The 18785-nt window shown below is 39.9% G+C and overlaps 1 protein-coding gene across 2 annotated transcripts in view; it reads right to left on the minus strand.

Annotated features, from left to right (window-relative positions):
* Positions 1-18785, minus strand: part of DNAJC13 (DnaJ heat shock protein family (Hsp40) member C13) — a 55525-nt gene that overhangs the window by 2484 nt on the left and 34256 nt on the right. For both annotated transcript variants that reach the window (XM_055708692.1, XM_055708691.1), the window contains 22 exons: positions 18089-18204; positions 17199-17277; positions 16485-16620; positions 15197-15381; positions 13669-13743; positions 13367-13486; positions 12344-12523; positions 11279-11446; positions 10561-10674; positions 10141-10257; positions 9435-9612; positions 8265-8356; positions 7790-7889; positions 7260-7334; positions 6979-7091; positions 6400-6569; positions 5986-6028; positions 4900-5073; positions 3683-3862; positions 3244-3384; positions 2618-2761; positions 1619-1718 (listed from right to left, as the gene is read on the minus strand). In XM_055708692.1, the coding sequence (XP_055564667.1) occupies positions 1619-1718; positions 2618-2761; positions 3244-3384; positions 3683-3862; positions 4900-5073; positions 5986-6028; positions 6400-6569; positions 6979-7091; positions 7260-7334; positions 7790-7889; positions 8265-8356; positions 9435-9612; positions 10141-10257; positions 10561-10674; positions 11279-11446; positions 12344-12523; positions 13367-13486; positions 13669-13743; positions 15197-15381; positions 16485-16620; positions 17199-17277; positions 18089-18204 (2800 nt within the window). The remainder of the gene's footprint in view (positions 1-1618; positions 1719-2617; positions 2762-3243; positions 3385-3682; positions 3863-4899; positions 5074-5985; positions 6029-6399; positions 6570-6978; positions 7092-7259; positions 7335-7789; positions 7890-8264; positions 8357-9434; positions 9613-10140; positions 10258-10560; positions 10675-11278; positions 11447-12343; positions 12524-13366; positions 13487-13668; positions 13744-15196; positions 15382-16484; positions 16621-17198; positions 17278-18088; positions 18205-18785) is intronic.

Consider the following 18785-nt stretch of genomic DNA (forward strand, 5'->3'; position numbering starts at 1 on the left):
ATTTGTACAGCACCTTCACTCTACATCTGCAAGCACTTAAACATTATGCTATTTAAATGCAGCACAGGCCTTAGGGCAGTTGGATAGCTGTATTGCCCCCCGTCTCAAGCCTGACAACATCTCTTATAGTTTCAGTTCTTAGCCAGCATTTACTTCATACTTCTAGTTTTACAGTACTTATGAAATACCAAGGAAATTCAGTACCAACTGAATCAAGCGTTCTTTTGTCTAAGCGACAGTAGATGGTGCAATAAACAGAAAATTTGCTCAGAGCTAAAGCACTGTGTCTTTCCTGTGTGGAAAAACACATCAAGTGTTGCAATATACCTACTCTCAAAGTATTAAACAAATGCTGAATTCCTGACTTGAAAGGTTGTTGCTTCATTTTCTAAAAATACACGCGAGTATCTTGCAAGAATAACTTTCCTGTCTATGCAGTCTTCTGATTTATACCTCATCGGTACAGTTACACTCAAAAGCTTTACGATTCCTATATTGGGTTAGATGAGGCACATTCCATGTGGCACACAGAAGTGTTCATGTTTACTTGTCACAACTTACCTGGGAGGCTAAACTTTTAAAGACCAAATGATTGTTCAGCCAATGGCTATTGAGGAGTCAGGTGGTTTCATAATGTGTTGCTTTAGACAAAGTTTGCTGCAATATCGTTACGTAAAGTATTTACGTATATATTTCAGTATATATTTCAGATATAGCAAGTAATCTGTGATAGCAAAGCTCTGGACTGTGATACCGCAGAACGCAATCATTAAACATGTATGTATCAAGTGCTGCATGTGAGAGAAGGAAGCACCAGAGTTTGATTTGCTGTGACCTAACTGTCCCAGGGTTACGTCCCCGCTGTCCCATTACCAGCGAGGAAGTTCACATCAATTGCACACACAGCAAGAATGCTCTTCTACACGGCTAGCGGCACTGAGGCGGTGACCCTGGAGTGCCACTTTACTCTTGGTGGCACCAGCAGGGGACTCAACCAGAGTGCATCACAGGTGCTTTGAAGTATACACCACAAGCTCCAAGTACAGGCACGAGGCTGTTCCCACCGGAGAAAGGCCCTATGAGCACACAGACCGACTGGAACATGGCCTCACGATCTGAACGAGCTATTAACATTCAAACTTTTCCAATACTACATTTACACACCTAACGCGCTAAAGCAACACAATTCACATGGCACAATTAATACAGTCTAAGTGACTTTGAACAAAGTTTACTCCTCCCCCTAACCCTGGAAAACAGTTTGTTCTCGACCTAAAGCAGACTGATCCTGAGAAAGCATGGAAAGCTACTGTCATTCATTACTCCAATTGCACCTCTGCTTTATCACTACAGGGTACTTGCAAGACTTGCCTGTGTCCAGATTCCATTGCTCTGCTATTTTAGAAGTAGGTACAGCAATGTCTATCCAGCAAAATACAGCCTCAACCACAAAATAGTTAGGCTTTTTCTAAGTGTTTTAAAAACTCACTGGATTTTTACAGTTTTGAATGTTCAGGCCATGTGATGGCACTAGATCCTGAGGGTAACAGTATCTCCAGAGTCAAGTGACAAGCAACATTCCAGTACGATTCAGGACAAATAGGAAAGATTTGCTAACCTGTGAGGTATCCTGCTGTTTGCGTCTCAGAAATGAACAAGTCATGTTTCTGATCCTTAAAGGCACTCCACACAGAAGAACGAGACAGAACTTCATTTACCTACAGTATTTGAAGACATTAACAGAGTGAGCAAGTGACATTTGTAGCGTTCTAGGGGAATAGACTCATTTTCTAGAACCAAACCACTCTGAAGAGATTACCGGACAGCACGGCAGTAGTTCAGGCTGCAATGTGGAATCACACATTTCCAAGGTGACTACAGCAACCTGCTTTCCCATTTGAATTGTGCAGCTGAATGCATAATGCAGAAGAGCTCGTAAAGAAGTCATTTAGTGGTTTGACTACCTCCCTCATTGCCCAGTTAGGTGACAAGGAAAAGCACCCTGCAAGCAGCCACTTGCCACGCATCTAGAGCCAAGGTAGAAGAGGAAAGTGAGATAGGGCCAACTTGGAGGAGAGACCTAATCCCAGTTTCCCTCCCCTTAAAGTTTTCAACAGAGGGGCAAGCAAAAGGCACCAAGAATTAACAGTTACTGGGACAAGTCACCAACTTGAATTTACATCCTTAGCACTGCTGCAATTGTCTACAACGGTATTTATCCGGGGGGGGGGGGGGGTGGGGGGTGGGGGGGGTGGGACGGACGACACACGGACGGGACAGGGACGACGGACGACGGGGGGGGACATGGACACCAAAACACAATTTACATTTCTAACCCAAGTTGTGAAGAGCTGTCAGTAGAAGCCTACTACCTTACAGAACATTTCTGGATTTAGGATTTGTCTTTCTCATTGCTTGCATTTCTTTCCCATGCATTGAACCAATGACTTCTCCACAAGAGATGGAGATGTTCCAAACCCATAGTGATTTTGTAGTTACATCGTGTTAACATTTTAGGTGGAATGATGTACATGACAGCCATAATACCAAACAAAGGCTGTTCAGAGTTTGAACTTCCATGTGTCCAAAACCCAGTCAAGGACTTGTCAGTACTTACCTGTTCTCCATACTGCAGGCTGCGAGACATGGATTTCAGAGTTTTAACAATCTGAGCTTTAGTGGCAGATGGGCTTTCCAGGTTCTCAAGACCAATACCTTCAAGCAGCTTTAGAAGGTAAGGGACCAAATCTGCTTTCAAAGCCTGCAAATATACCCAGATGAGTTGCTTTAACATGGACTAGAAAGCTCTGTTCAGATGTTTTATATCACTAGCACTAGTGTGAACCAGAAGTGCCAGCAGCTATTACGTTTATGCCAGTCAGTTTTTCCTGAGCTGCATGAAATACAATACAAGAGAAAGCAAAGACACTGTCCAGCAGTTCTGCCCTGTCTAGATGTAAACTCCATCGCATTAGCTAGCATTCCGATGTTATGCTTTCTCAGCAGAGACAAGCCAACACCATCCTACACATTGAGCTTCACTGCTCGGGTAACATCCTTGAGCAGGTCTACATTTTTGGTAAAGAACCGACTTCTGACTTCTCCAACATGAAAAATACATTAGTTAGATGGCTCCTAGGAAGCCTCACGGACACATACCGAACAGTACCTCTGTTCTTAAGAACAGTTTAGATACAGAAATATAAAAATATCAAACTTACAGCTTGAGAATGTACTACTTACTTGGGCTACCAAGTCATTTTGTTCCTTCTGAAACATTCGATTAAGTGCTTCACATGCTACACCAACTATATCCGATCTCTTCTTCATTCCATTCATGAGAGGGCTAATGGTCTCTAGTGATGCCATTGCTCGAACACAAAGCTGCAGAGACAGAAACAGGTGGGTTTTTTTGTTGGGTGTTTTTTTTTTTGTTTTTTTTTTTTGTTTTTTTTTTTTTTTTACACTCAGCTTGACAGTTCTGACCAATACGGTCAGCCAAGACCATAAATATCTCAGGGTCTTTAATCTATCAATTCCCCATTAATTAGCCTCAAGTCCCCATTCACCTGGTACACAGTGTTTATAGTTACAGTAACACCCTTCTAGGAACAATACTAAACACCACAAGTAACTCCAGTTATGTTTTTTTCTCCCCTTGAGCACTTAAATGATTTAGTACCTCATTGTCAGACAGTATGTGAATGACACGAATGGCACTTCTAGGAATGGCATTGTTCTTGTGATTCATAGCTTGGATTATCTTGTGAAGATGACCAAGCGGAGGAACTTGATCAGCTAGCTGAGGCTGGGCACTGAACAGGCACACAGTTGCTGTGGTAATGGTTTCTAAAGTTTCCCCCTGGAGAAAACAAACAAACAAAAAAAGCAGCAGAAAGTATAACTCTGTAAAGGCTTATGTATCACCATAATAGTAACATTTCTCACATGCTCTGTATTGTAGACTTTTTCCCTAATGCTTGTATCATGTCACTATGCTTTGAAGTTGTTAGAACAAGAAGTTTAGAAGAACATGATCAGCTCCAGTAGTGACAGGCATGCGCTAGTTTCAAGAACACAGATCACGGAAGTTTCTAGGCACTATTTCTGGTACCTGGAGAAGCCAGTGTCTGGCTGCAGCCTCTGCATGCACAGCAGCATATGTGCTATTTTGCTTGGTGGAAGCATGATAGAACGGATGTTTAGGCTGACAACCCGAATCATTAAAGGGTTCTGCAGCCTGTGCAGCAGCACTCACTGCACTTGCTGTATTCTGCATGCCTACACAAACTGCTATCACTTCTTTATTACAAAGAAGTCTGCTTTATACAATATACAGGTTAGTTCTTTCCCTGCAAGTCTAACCCAGAGTCTAAACACTGTTTAACAAATTCAGGTTTTAGTAATATCATTAAGTTACAGTTTGACAATGTTCAAGAGTAACACATTAGTCTTTCTGCTTTATACTAATGGTTATGTGGCAGCCTTGTATAGGTCACAATTTACACTAGAGCTGGAAGTTAGTGTTGCAGAAGGACACTAGAAGTGTCAAATTCTGCACTACCTAAAAAATTTCAGCTCAAGTGGCATTTTCTTAGGTTGGTCAGTCATAGATTAATTGAAGACACTTCATTTGTTAGACCTCATCTCTACCACAAAATAAGCTTCTAAAACTTACTGAAGCTAGTTCTGTGGCTTCAGGGACTTAAAAAGCACTGACTCATGTTCAGAAGTTGCCTAAACCTATCTACACACTTTAGAGAGTCAGAAAATAGACAAAAAAAAAAATCATTCGTGTTGGGAAGAAAGTGCGAGAATTCAAGTTAATCGGATACTGAAGACCAGAAGCTTAAGACTACTAAACAAATTCAAAGAGCAGAATCACAAAAATCATCTTACATGGGGGTTATTTTTCTCCAGTAGTTCAGTAAACTTTTCCAACAGTGCAATGAGAAATTCTCTTGGTTTCCGTAAAACCCAGGCCGGCTGGGCAATAAAAATCCTTAGGAAGACTCCCCCCACTGAAAGTTCACCTTCTGCCTCACCATACACCACAGCAAAGTCTTCAGGCAGCTGTTGAATTATAAAGTAGGAGTTACTGGCAAGGGTATTTGCAAGAGCTGCAATTCATGACTAATTCATAACACCATGACTAAGCAGCAAGGGTCACTGAACTAACTGTATTCTCCAAAACTGAACTATGCAAGACTAATAAACACTATCGTGAAGAGGTGTGAGGTAAGAAATCAGTGTATAAAGAATGGTGCAGGCACTACTACTACAGTGGACTCTTCTTTCAAAGAAAGGTAGTAACTCAGTCTAAACTACACCAGTGGTAAACTCTAGTTCAAAAGAAGCACCAGCAACAAGACTGATAGAACAGTCCTTTCCTTTCTTGCACACTTCAGGGGAAGGTTTTTCACCATCAACCTAAAGAAGTTTCCAGTTCCGACCTGCACCAAAATAGCCATCCTGCACATGAACACATGAAGTGGTTTTAAGGCTGAACTAGACTACTATTGGAAGTCACGTCTGCCCTCTCCCAGATATTGAGAAATACTACAGAAATACTGAAACATCTCACTGACTGGCCAGATGTGATGGAATGGCTCAGGACAATAATTTGAGACTCAGTAGCTTACTAAAATACCTGAACATCTACCAAGATCAAGTTTACTACAGCTACATAGTAAGTGACAGTCACTAGCAAAATTATATTCTCCTTTGTTGCTGACTGTTGACAATTTTTAGAATTACCTATGAGAAAATTCAGAGTATTACTGGCAAAACCGCTGGCAATACAGTGTGTGATTTCAAGGTATAACTAGTAACAAAAGCATCCATTCAATACAGTTATGTGAGCACACCAGTGAGTTCCTGTTGGTATTTTAAAAGGAAAGCCTGTCAGAGTTACATGGATGCATATATTATTAGCTGGTTTACAGTCTCCCTGGACGCACTCAAAGCAAAACAGTATGCTTTTACCTTCCAGTTAGTGTCAGGGTTGTCCCTCTGAAGTTTAAAGTGCCTTTAAAAAGAAAGTAAGTTTTAGCAAGCAGTAAAAGAAGCAGTTGTTCCTTACTTGACATCTCAGTCTCCCTCCACCTTTGTGAAGTACTTCCAGTTTCTAAACCCCATTTTCTCCTCATTGTAATCCCCTCCCAAATCTCATAGCAGTGAGCAAATAGCTGGATTGTGCACAAACCGCACCTGCGTCACTGAGTTACAGGTATGATATACAAACAGTGAACAGGTTCCTTTTCACCGAAGTCTGGCTTGCAAGGCTTCTACTTTTTAAAGGCAAAGCTCTGTCTGACAGTTCTTCTATAGCAACTCTGGTTTATTGCCACTAAAAGTGTCTCAGATAAGGAAATGCTTAGTCAGTAGGTCTCCACATACTCAAGCATCATTTCTCGAACTGTTGTTGATACTCTCTCCCTGGAGGCATCATTCCAAATTAACTCAGGATTTTCATGAGTTCCCTCAAAGATGTGAACAGCAGCTTCAGGGTTGTCCCTCATGGCATCCATGAAGACTCCAGGTAAAAATTTCATCAGTGTAATCCTAACCTACAACAGACAAGTAGAATTGACATTTAGTATACCATGAGAAAAAGTGACAGAGAGAGAACTCAAGGAAGTCCAGTTATTTGTAGTGCTTGAATGTCAACTGCTAGAACACAACACCACCAGATAAGATAGTGCTATCATTTTAAATAGCAATAGCCAGTGACAGGTCTGAAATCTAGGTATCTATAGTTGAAGTCATTACAAATGGAAGTCGAACTGCTTATAGTAGTTACAATAAATACAACTGCTTCTAGAAACCTGCTCACAGATTAAGAGTTAACTGTTTTGAAAGAGCCAGATTGCTCTTCACACGAATCTTTCAGTCGCAGAAGAGGTTTTTTTGTTCCGTCTTGAGAAGGGTGGGTAATATCAAGATAAGTGTTCCAATGGGAGCTGTTAAGATTCTTACCTTTGGACCCACCAGCTTATCTGCAGTCATTTTGGCAAAGAGCTCTGCTGTTTGGGCTCGGACTTGTGGATGAGTTGAGTTGCAAAACATATCTAGTAAGTAGATTAAAGCACCTGTACAAAGAGACAGAAAAACATTCAAATTTTTTTCTGGTCACAAGTAGTATGAATTCACCAATTCCTCATTGATTGTTCTAGAGGGAAGAGTACAATTTGGCCAGCCATTGTATTTACTTTAAGTCCAGTGCTGCAGAAATATTTGCTTTCAATGTAGTACTGTACCTTTTGCCATGGCCTCTTTAATTATTTTTGTGCTAGACGTCAAAGCATACAATGTTTCAAGGACAAGTTGCCGACCTGTCAAAATAAAAACTGTTAATAGTCTATATGGCACAAAGTTCTTAACTAATCAAAGATGAATTAAACAGATCTTAACAGAAAGCTGTAGCAAAACCACAATAAAGCTTATGACAATTGCAAGCTCAGGGCTTTCTGGCTAAATTCAGCCAGTTAAGAAACATCAAATGAATCATACATTTTAGTAGAGCATAACTTCTTAGTTAAATGTTTATCACCTAAATTCCTTAAGAGCATTGGTCAACAAAATACTACACAATTCAAACATGATTTGAATATCTGCAATTCATGTTTCATCTCTCAGATTTAAGACAAACAACTTTTTTATTTACTCATCCCCACTGTAACGCCGTTCTAACCTAAAACTCAGTAGTAAGCTCAGCCAGCTGCATCCTAATTGATTTCTAAGTTGGAAACCCTTTGCCTTGCAAGACTAAAAATTGTATGGTACATACTTGAAGGTAAGGAATGCAGGAGTGCCAGTAAGTTAGCCAGAACCATTGCCTCAGCAATGTTGTTAACACATTCTTGGTTACTTGTTACTATGTTTACTACCTGTAAAAGATCAGAAACAGCACTTGATTATATACCAGCTATTAAGACATTGCTCAAAAGATGCAGTGTATGAAGTCAGTCACCTCACTGGCCAACATAACTAGTATTTACGATATTTATCCCTACCACCAGATTGTCTTGTCACCTCAGGGAAAAAGGGAGCAAGGACTCAGGCAAAAAGCTATCACTTGTTCCCCCCCAGAGGAGCTGACACCTTGGAACACCAGTCTTCATACATTTAAGGTACTATTCTAACAGTTACACAATCAGGTTTGTTTATTCTCATTATATACAGCATCCAGACAGGGGGCTCTGGGGGCTTTTAAAAGTGTCTTTTTTCAGGGTTTTTTTGTTATTTTGTTTGGGTTTTTTTACCTCCAGAGCCAACTGCTGCACTTGGCCAGCTCCATGAACACGCAGAAGGGAGAATATCAACTTAAAGTGACCTATGCATTCACACTCAGAACCTGCAAGAGACCAAATAAGTTATTCTCTTCAAGTTAGCCCAAGTATTCACTGCCAGCTATCCCAAGCGCACATTTCACTATACAGAGAGGTGTTCCCAAGTCTGTGTCTAAATAGAAAGTCACAGTAGTTTTAACAGCTCCTACAGGACAGCACCTGCTACAGAATTTGAAAATTATGAAGTCCTGTCTAATAATCTAGCTTCCGTAATGTCTCAGGTCAAAAATATTTCAAAAGCAGAGGGTACTGACTGAGTCAACTGACTGAGCTAGTTCTTGGACTACCTAGCTACTTGCATTCTTACAAAACAACTAAGACAACTAAACAAGTGTAGTTACTTCATTTATCATTGATGAGTACTTCTTGTCTTCAAATACACTTGCCCTTTTTGACTCTCCCAGCTCACAGTAGGGTTGTGATTTGCATGACAGCTGCCTTCAGGGTTATAGTCGCCAAATACAGAGAAAGCAGTATGAAGCAACCTAACCAGTTGTATTAGAAGCCATGATAATAACACAAGTGGCTTTCAGAACTACCATATAATACCACAGGAGAACATCCTAATCATGTTTCTCAGGCTTTTCCAATCTGTACATTGACACCGGCTTATAAATCTTGGCTGGTGTTACCCGCCCACTCTCAAGAGCATCTTCTCCTCCTGCTTTAGTAAGGCCCTAACATTTTATGTGTTTAGTAGTATGCACTACTCTGCTCAAGGAGGTTCTTTTTGAGGCAAGGAAGTTTAAAAATCAAGTGAAGATGCTTTGAAGGACTGCAGAAAGTTTCATCCAAGTCCTCCTGGTAACAGGCTAGAACTAGAGTTAAACCCCAGCATTTCAAGAAAGAAACTAGATAAGGCTGGGACTTCACACAAAACTAATACATCTACAGATAACATTCTCCAGGGGGTAAAAAACCCCACCAAATAAAACCAAGCCTATACAGCTTATCAACAATGCTAAAGTCTGTTAGCCAGCAAAACAAGCTTCCTTCTCACTAGAAGATAAAGATCACAGAGGTCTGCAGTTTTTGAGGTTGTCCCCAAGGCGGCCTATCGGGGTAGTTCAGTTTTAAGCCTACCTGGGTTGTGTTTTATCACATTTCTCAGAGCCTCCAGAGCCATTTCAACTCTCCGTAACCGATCTCCATGTTGATTGGACTCTACTTTCCCAGTCTGTGTTATTGCCATTAGCGTATGAAGGTACTGTGCTTGTGAGCCTATGTAATCCAAGAGGCTTGCAGCAAATGCTTTAGGAACCTTTAAGTTAGAGATGAGAGCATTTTTAGGTGTGGGATGTAACAGTATTCACACTCGTGGAAAGTATATCTGAATAACTTTTCTACATTTCACATATACCTTTCTTCCAGACAGGAAGCACTTTTCTACTATGATCACTAACATCTGGACAACATTAGCTCTATTTCTACCTACACATACCCTTAAGAAAGCTGCCACTACTTCAACAGCACTCTTAAGGTGTACATTTGTCCATATATATGGATGGATAGCAATGCCACTAGGCAGAATCACTGCCTCCTGGAATTACTGAATAAGCCCAAGCACCTGCAGTGCAAGCTTGTAGAGAAAAGGCATTAAGACATCTGAAGCAGCACATCTTATGACAAACTCATTGTTCTTTTTAATTTATTCTGCTCGGACACAGAGATAACCTGTAAGATGCTGATCATGTTGAAGGAAATTTTATATGCTGTTTGCACTGATAGATAAAGAAGAACTAACATTCCAAACGCTAGTTTCAACAGGAAGGTTTTAGCTATCTCTCACCTCTAGTTGGAAGGTAGGGACCTCATTGTAGACTCTAACAAAAATCTCTCCCACAATAAGTTCCTTTGCATGGTCACTGAAGACAAAGTCAGATCCATAGCTCTTGTCACAATCACCCTTTAAGCAGAGATAAGCAGCACAAGCTCAGACAGAAAGTAATCTTGTAGAAAGTGTAAAGCTATAACCCAATAATGACAAACCATAACTGTACAGAACACTTAAGGCTTTAACAGAAGTCCAGGAAGTAGACAAGCAAACTCTTTGTTTTCTTTTTATGACTGCCGAATGAAGGAAGTGACTTAGGAGTAGACAACAAGGGATACTTGTATTAACTGTACCACAGCATTACAAGTGGATGTACCAAAACATGAAATCTTTTTTAAAAATTACTAGTGAGATTTAAAGCAAAGATTATCTCACCCTCTTAATCATGCTTTCTTGTTGAGATTCCAAAAACTCAAGTAATTCAGCTCTAGTCCCATTGTTCCAGATTAAGTAGGGGTTCTCTGTGTTACTGTTAAGCACCTTCAGAGTCTAGGAAATAAGGAATTTACACAATGTAACATTTTTATAACAGTTGTGGGTCATTATGCATAGTAATCTGCATGCATCATGACAAATTAATCCAATCTCATTAATAACCAAGCTGATTTCATAAGCAACTTAAGTGTCAAGTATCCCTCATACTGGAAAAACAGCGTAAATTATTTGGTACAGTACAATCTATATTTTAGTTTTTCTTTATCCTGCTTTGAGCCACACTTACTTCAGATTCTCCTATTTTTGACAGTGAGCAGCAGCTACCTGCAGTACCTCTTTGTAGATGACTTCCTCGGCACTACTTTTAAAGAGAAGTTTAACCTTTGCTCTCCATCATCATTACATCCCTAAGCCTTCAACAATTAACCCAACTTCTTCGTTCCCATATTTGTTTCACAAATATTCTATAGGCCTCTGTTCCTGTCTATAGCGTTTGAGGCTAAACCAGCTTCTTCTCCTTGCAGTTAATCCAACTGCAAAGAAAAACTATACTGCTGTTCTCTGTATCAGGTTGGTCTAAGAGCATTCAGTGTTTTAGAAGCTACCAGATACTCCTTCCATAAATTGCTAGAGAAAGGTTTGGCCAACAGATGCTTACCTCAGTAGGACTGACCACAGCAAGTTTCCTTGCAATATAGGGTGTCAACATTCCAGCCAAGCTTTTCCTGATCGTTGGGTTTTCAGGTGTAGCTTGCTCTTCAGAGAGATACCCTCCAAGGCGACTCAAGGCCAGGAGACTGAGCTTAGCAAGGCTATTTGCTACCTCCTGAAAAATACAAAGACAGTTGTAAAAAAAAGCCCCATGGCTTATTGAAGAAGTATCACAATAGCCAGAAAGAGTTGTTCAACACTTTGGCACCAGAACAAACAGTTTGTATTATCTATTTATCTCCATTGCTAATTATGCATTGTCTAACAAAACACTAGGTGCTGCAGAACAGTGCAGTATGATAACTGTGTCGTGGGCTTGATAAATGCAGTTAGACATAAGCACTAGTAAGTAGGAAAAACTGGGGCCATCAAGATGAGGTGAAAGCTACAGAAGCTATTTAGTGTAATAACTTCTGACCAGACAACTATTCCTGCTAGCACAGTCAAATACCAGCATAATAAACCTTTTATGATAGTGACAGAAGAGTTAATAACTACAATACTGTTTAAAGTTCATTTCATCCAGTAGCTGAGGAAAAAGTGCCATACTGAGAGTGTCACCATTTAAGGAAACGGAAATGTGAAGCCACTTACATAGCTGTGGGGCAAAGGGACAATACTGTCCTGAAGCAGACATTTCAGGTTAAGTTCATGTGTCACTAGACAACCCCTTCAGCTGAGCTTCAGACAGACCTTTTCTTCCGATAGCACAAATTTACTTTTTTACTATCACTGTAGAGAACATCTCTTGCATTAAGTTTCTAATAAGCTACAGGGTTTGGCAGCTTGAACTCAACACACAAGCTACACTAAAAAAAAAAAAAGAAAAAACAAACCCCAAATAACAGTGTTTACACTACTACACAAAATTCCCTTTCAAAACTGCTCTGTTAATATTGAATTACATGAACAATAATGATTCTAATAAGTATTTGAATACACTTACTTTGTTAGAAAGATATGGCAAGCAACAACCATTAGTTTCTGAGAACATGCACCTTGTTAACATTACCTGGTGATTTGAATCTTCACTTTTCTGAATACCACTCTCTTCTAGCGTATAGTCATAGTTGAAGAGGTAACCCAGTAAGTACCAGAGAACTCCAGCTTGGAACAAGTGTGTTTGTAGCCAGTAATCTAAGGCAAAGGAGCTAACACACTCTACTCCCAAAGAAGCTACTCGTGGTATGTTCTGAAGAAGGAAAAAAAAGTTTGCCTTAGTACTTGTGACCAACAAAAGCTAACTAGCTTCCTTACCAAAAACTTAAAAGCCCAAACTTGTTAATTCTAGAGTACTATCTAAGCAGCACAGAGATGAAAATTGAAGTACTCGGAACAACATGCGTCTGGTAGCCAAAAACCAGTTAATTAGTCTGCATCCTTCATCAATGCTTATTTCTAATTACATGAAACTATTGAAGTGCTCTTCCTTTGAACTGGTGGAAAAACAATTCAAGAAGCTGGCAGAGATTCCGACGTGAGTTTTTTATGGTAACACATATTCTGCAGGGACTAGAGAACACACAAGCATCTTACAATCAATTACTACAGTCTGATTTTAGAGTCTTCTGTTTTCACATGCCCTGTATGAAAAGTTCAAGACAAGCTTTCCTTTAGTTCAAAATTCAGCATTTATATAATGTCAGGCAAGTTCTAAAGAGCTAAATGGGATCAAAAACTTCTTGAATATTGTTCCCAGAGTTTATGCTGATTTAGAAGTCTCCTTAATGCAAGATCTAGCCCTTCTGTTCTAATCTGCCGATTTAGTACGGTCAGCTAGTCAGGTAGACGTATCAATAAAAAAGCAAGAAGTAGTGAATCATTGTAGTGAGTGCATTTTAAGTGCACCAAATGGATTGAAATACAAGTGCTGCGAACAAGGCACTAGAGTTCTGTATCCTGTAATGATTAGATGGGATCTGACAGAAGGATTTCATCACTCTCTGCAATTATTTTATCTGCCACCTTAAAAGGTGAGCGTTCCCCTAATCATAATAGTTAAATACCCATTTAGGTAAAGGAAAGGAGCTCTTACCTTGCCATAATACAGTAGTCTACAGAGGTCCTTGATGATGTTAGGCATTTCTGTAATCTTCTCTCTGCATTCCTCAAACTGAGCTGCTACACTGTAACACTTACTAATATAGCCACACACCTAAAAAAAAGCAGTAATTTATTGGTTCCAAGTGGAGGGAAAATATGTTTACAATCCTATTTAACATATGTAATACTATATCCATATTATATAAAACCACACTTTTTACTGTATTATGTATATATACACACATAAATACTGCCTTCTGAGAAGCTGATACAGTCAAAGTTGCTGCAACCTACCTGTACAGACATATCATCTGGTTTACTAGAACGAGTCAAGACTGCTACACAACGATTAAATGCTTCTTGCAATACCTGTGAGGATTGGATGATGAACAAAGTTCAGTCACAACAAAAACTGAATAATGCTGGCAGAAATAAAACATTAGCTGGTTAACCCATTGTTAATGGCAGAAGGGAAACATTTGGCCAAGCCTGCTGCTTGCTCAAATAGTTTGTAGGACCAAAATTCCTTGCAAGTGCTGCTACTAGACTTCGGTGCTTTTTGAGTTGATAGCATTCCCACATGTGAGCTAAAGCCTTAGTCAGTCTGCAGATGACACCCAAGCTGGAGGGGGGAGTGTTGGTTAATCTGCTTGAGGGTAGGAAGGCTCTGTAGAGGGATCTGGACAGGCTGGATTGATGGTCCGAGACCAATTGTATGAGGTTCAACAAGAAGTGCCAGGTCCTGCACTTGGGTCACAATCACCCCACGCAATGCTACAGGCTCGGGAAAGAGTGGTGGGGAAAAGCTGCCTGGCAGAAAAGGACCCAGGGGGGCTGGTCAACAGCCATCTGAACATTAGCCAGCAGTGTGCCCAGGTAGCCAAGGGCAACAATATCCTGGCTTGTATCCAAAACAGCATGGCTAGCAGGACAAGGGAAATGACTGTGTCCCTGCACTTGGCACTGGTGAGGCTGCACCTCAAATATTATGTCCAGTTTTGGGTCCCTCACTATAAGGGGGACACAAATGTGCTAGAGTGTTCCCAGAGAAGGGCAACAGAGCTGGTGAAGGGTCTGGAGCACAAGTCTGATGAGATGTGGCTGCGTAAACTGGCGTTGTTTAGCCTGGAGAGGTGGCAGCTTAGGAGGGACCTCATCACTGTGTACTACTACCTGAAAGGAGGCTACAGCAAAATGAGTGCCAGTCTCTTCTGTCAAGTAACAAGCAACAGGACAAGAGGGAATGGCCTGAAGTTGCACCAAGGGAGGTTTAGATTGGATATTAGGAAAAAATCTTCACAGAAAGGGGAATCATGCATTGGAACAGGTTGCCTAGGGAGGCAGTAGAATCACCATCTCTGGAGGTGTTTAAAAAATGTGTAGATGCAGCACTTAGGGACATGGTTTAGTGGGATTTGGCAGTCTTACATTAATGGTTGGACTCTTATCTTAAAGGTCTTTTCCAACTTAAATGACTGATTCTAATACAAACAGAAAGGCTTTTCATTGCGCAAGTGACTTGTTCACCTTCATCTATTTTTTCACATACAGAATGCAAAAGCTCTCAAAGTTTTGTAAAGAAGTAGAGAAACATCATATGTAGTTTCCTTATTCACAGTTCAACAGACAAACCAAGGTCCAGAGAGAGGGATCCTCTGCAGGAGGCTTCTGCTGCATCAAGAGACATTAAGAATGGACAAGTGTCTCAACAAGGCTAAAAGCAATTGTCAATTGCATCTGATATCCTATGCATTGATGATATAGGATTTTTAGCTGTGGAAAATTAAAAGTAAATAATTTCACTAAATTTCTTCCCATTTACCTCAATTCCATTTTCTCTTCTCAGTTCCTCTGCATTTAATGCTGAGCAGTTGACAGTATGGAAAGCAAGTTCCGTTGCAGCAGGCAACAGAGGAGATTCTTTGGAAAACAAAAGATCATCTGATGTTTCAATGGTAATAGTCTTTATCAGCATAGGATAGCCTGCATACTTGTAAGGTTTCAACTCTGAAAGAAAAAAGTCAAAGTTTACATATATGCAGTGTCTAAGCAATTTAAACCATGGCACACTTATGAGTTGAAGATGTATCAGATATGCAAGGACTAAGTGTCAAAGCAAGCCAATGCCCAGGAAAATTGGAGCAAGACTAGAGCAGTCCATGCAATCTGACGCCTTTTTACGTAAGACCATTCATGCTAGAAGCTAACAGAGCTTGATAGAAAGAACTCATTTAAGATTAAAAAGATTTATCTCCAGCTCAGCAAGGCTCAAGAGTCTTCCAAATGATGCTTGTCTATCTTCTGAGAAACACAACTACAATCCTAGCCTCGGACGGGCAAAGCTGTCTAACAATAAGCCTATAATAACTTTTCCAGTTTGACATGGCAATCTATTTTAAACAATTATATTTTTCATTCCTTTAGGGGTCAGCAGTACTAAAGAACAATTTCATCTTGCAGTACAGAGCTGACCTACTCCACACTGATGTAGTCACTGCCTCCATACAACTGACAGAGCTATGAATGCATACAAGGTTCTTAATTTACCATTTTAATGTAACACTTAAGTAGCAGAACACTGACTCTGCAAGACATGGGCATGCCGGCAACGGCCAGCCAGAGACTGTAGGTAGAGCCAAGGGTTAGGGTATTCTAGCTACCCCTCTTTCCTAGTTGGGCTGCGAAACAGCTAGTGTTGCAGCCTACTCACCAGAGGATGAACACTAGTCAATTTCTGCAAGATTACACTTGTGGCTATTAAAAGTGAGACAATTTATACCCAGGATCTGCCATCTAGGTAACTGAATACTAGTGGGGACTTTTCTACATAGATAGAACTGTAAGTCTAAGGTATATACAGAGGAAGATTCAAACTGAGTAGTTTTGGAGCAGAGAATTTCAAAAAGCTATTTGTGCTTTCTTGAATTAAGTTTTACTGTAGATTTATTTCACAGGAGAAAAAGTCCTATTTTGAAGTCCTTTACTATAGCTACATAATGCTGTGGCAAGCCAGAAATCAGATAAACAGAACACAGACTGAAGAGCAGGGGAGATTAAAACCAACTGCAATAACCACTAAAGAAATGAACATTCTGAGACAGCATGCTTACCTTCCTTATGCCTGTTGAAGAGGATGCTTTGAGTTTTCAAGATCAAAATTATGTTTTCTGGATCTGGCCCATCTATCACCTTGGCAGACTTTGTGCATAGAAACTCATATGCTTTATTAACTTTTTCAAACATATCCTGCAAATAAAGAAGAATAATCTTAAAAATTGCTAAGAACCCCCTAAATTACTACAAGTCTGTAGCATCAGTTTAGACACAGGTAAAGTAAAACATTCCAGGTTATTAGCCACAACACTAGTTTTATTGTCTTATTACACTTCAGAAAATATCTCAACACTGACTCACAGATCAATTTTGTCTCCTAAACTCTGCCATAGGCAAGAGCCTAAAACTATGTCAATTCCACTATGACAAAAGTAGTAAGTACAGTTTAATTGACTGTAAGAGTGTGTAGAGGATGCAGTCTGTTTCTGAAAGGGAGTAATTAGCTTATTTAGGTCCTGTGTTAACTCCAAACCAGACACTTTCCAACATGTGGGTATGACCCGATTACATCAGTTTACTGTAGGAATCCTAATATTCCTTGACTAACATCAGTTAAATCACTCATAGTATTAATCTGTATTCTAGTATTCATCTAGGGCATCGCTTTTAAAAGGAAGAAAGAAAATTAAGTGGGCATTTCAGAATTTCTAGTACACATAACAGCTGAACTTGTCCCCACCTTTAACACCATAAATTTGTGTTGTACATACCCTGCCTTCTGGATTCTTGTCTGGGTGATATTTTTGCGCCAGCCTGAAATAAGCTTTCCTGATCTTGCTTTCATCATGCCTATGAGAAAACAAGTCCCATTACATTGAGTAACAACCTAAGAATAAGCCTGAATTCTGACAGCAGTACTAGTAGTAACTGCAATGAAGTGAAAACTACATAGCGCTCATATTTCAATTTGAAAATTCTGCTTTATCAACTGACACTGAACAGGGGTAATCATGTGGCCACAGAACAGAAATTTTAGAAATTCAAAGCATTTTAGTACTGAATATACTAACCAGAAGGTGCACAAAGTCCCTGAATCTTCAAAATGAAGACCCTAAATAAGCTGTAAGTGGTAAAAGTAGTAGTTTGTGATTTGTAGCAAGTGCACTGTTCTTGAAGGATGAATACAAAGTGCTGTTAGTTCTCCTCTACAGGCCTGAAGTCAGAAACCAGTGGTGAGATAGAAGGTAAAAAATCCTAAGGATATTATCACCAAGAAATAGGACAATATTTGGCAGGGGTAAGAAGGATGATTAGAGAAACCAAGTTCTACTTTGAATACAGTCAATTTCTGCCATGCTCTTTGCTCACTATGGGTCTGTTTATCCTGTAAAACTACCTAGTGAATACTTTGAAGCTCAGAACATTTTCTCCCCAGTTTCAGTTTATCTGAACCCTTGACAACTATTCTCTCAAACACTGGAGTTGGGTTTTCAAACTTAGTTTCTTTTTAGATAAAGCAATCCTCCACTGCAAGAGAAGTAGGTGCACTGAACTGGTACCACTAATTGGCTGCAAGTACTATCATAAGAAACCGCAGTTTGCTCAGTGTATGGAGTTTATGTAAGTAATTCTACAACTTAAAATACTGAAAACAACTTACTGGCCTTGTCCTTTGGGAAGGTTAAGGACTTCATAAGCATCATCTATTGACATGGTAGGTGGTTTCTTTTCTACCTCCTTCTTCCAAGCTTCTAGCGTATCTTTCAGCAGTTTAACCTACGTAATTACAATTCATTAGTGTTTCATTTATACTGACACCAGTACACGTCATCATCTTTAAAAAAGTGATGCTTTATTAATGAATCTTTATCATCCGATACCCTAAGTTCAAAGACCTAGACCTACCCACTTCAGTAATTATGGTTCCCCCTGCAGTCAGGAAGCAATTAAGACTTTGTTTCACTGCAGCACTGTATTTTATTCAAGTTAAGGAGCACTTTAAGGTTAAAATGTCTATGTAAGAGTCATGTTAAAAGAGGGGAAAATCACTTTAAATTACACCTGCCTCACATCTCAATACTACATAAACTGCAATAGAGCTACATGAATAAGTAAAGCTGCTTAGACAGATCTAGATCATAGACTTGTACTGAAAGGATTCACCAGTTCACACACTGATACCAAGTTAGCTCAGTTTCTTGTCCAGCATGGACAAACGAGAACCTACAAGTGATCCCTTCTCACCCCCACCCCACCACCACGTGAGGTTCATTGAAACACTATCTGAAGTTTCTTGGATGCTTTACTTTTCTATTTTAGTAGCTGCCACAAGGAGGATATGCTTAACATGTTGCTAT

The sequence above is a fragment of the Falco cherrug genome, chromosome 4 (genome assembly GCF_023634085.1).
Source record: "Falco cherrug isolate bFalChe1 chromosome 4, bFalChe1.pri, whole genome shotgun sequence".
NCBI classification, from domain to species: Eukaryota; Metazoa; Chordata; class Aves; order Falconiformes; family Falconidae; genus Falco; species Falco cherrug.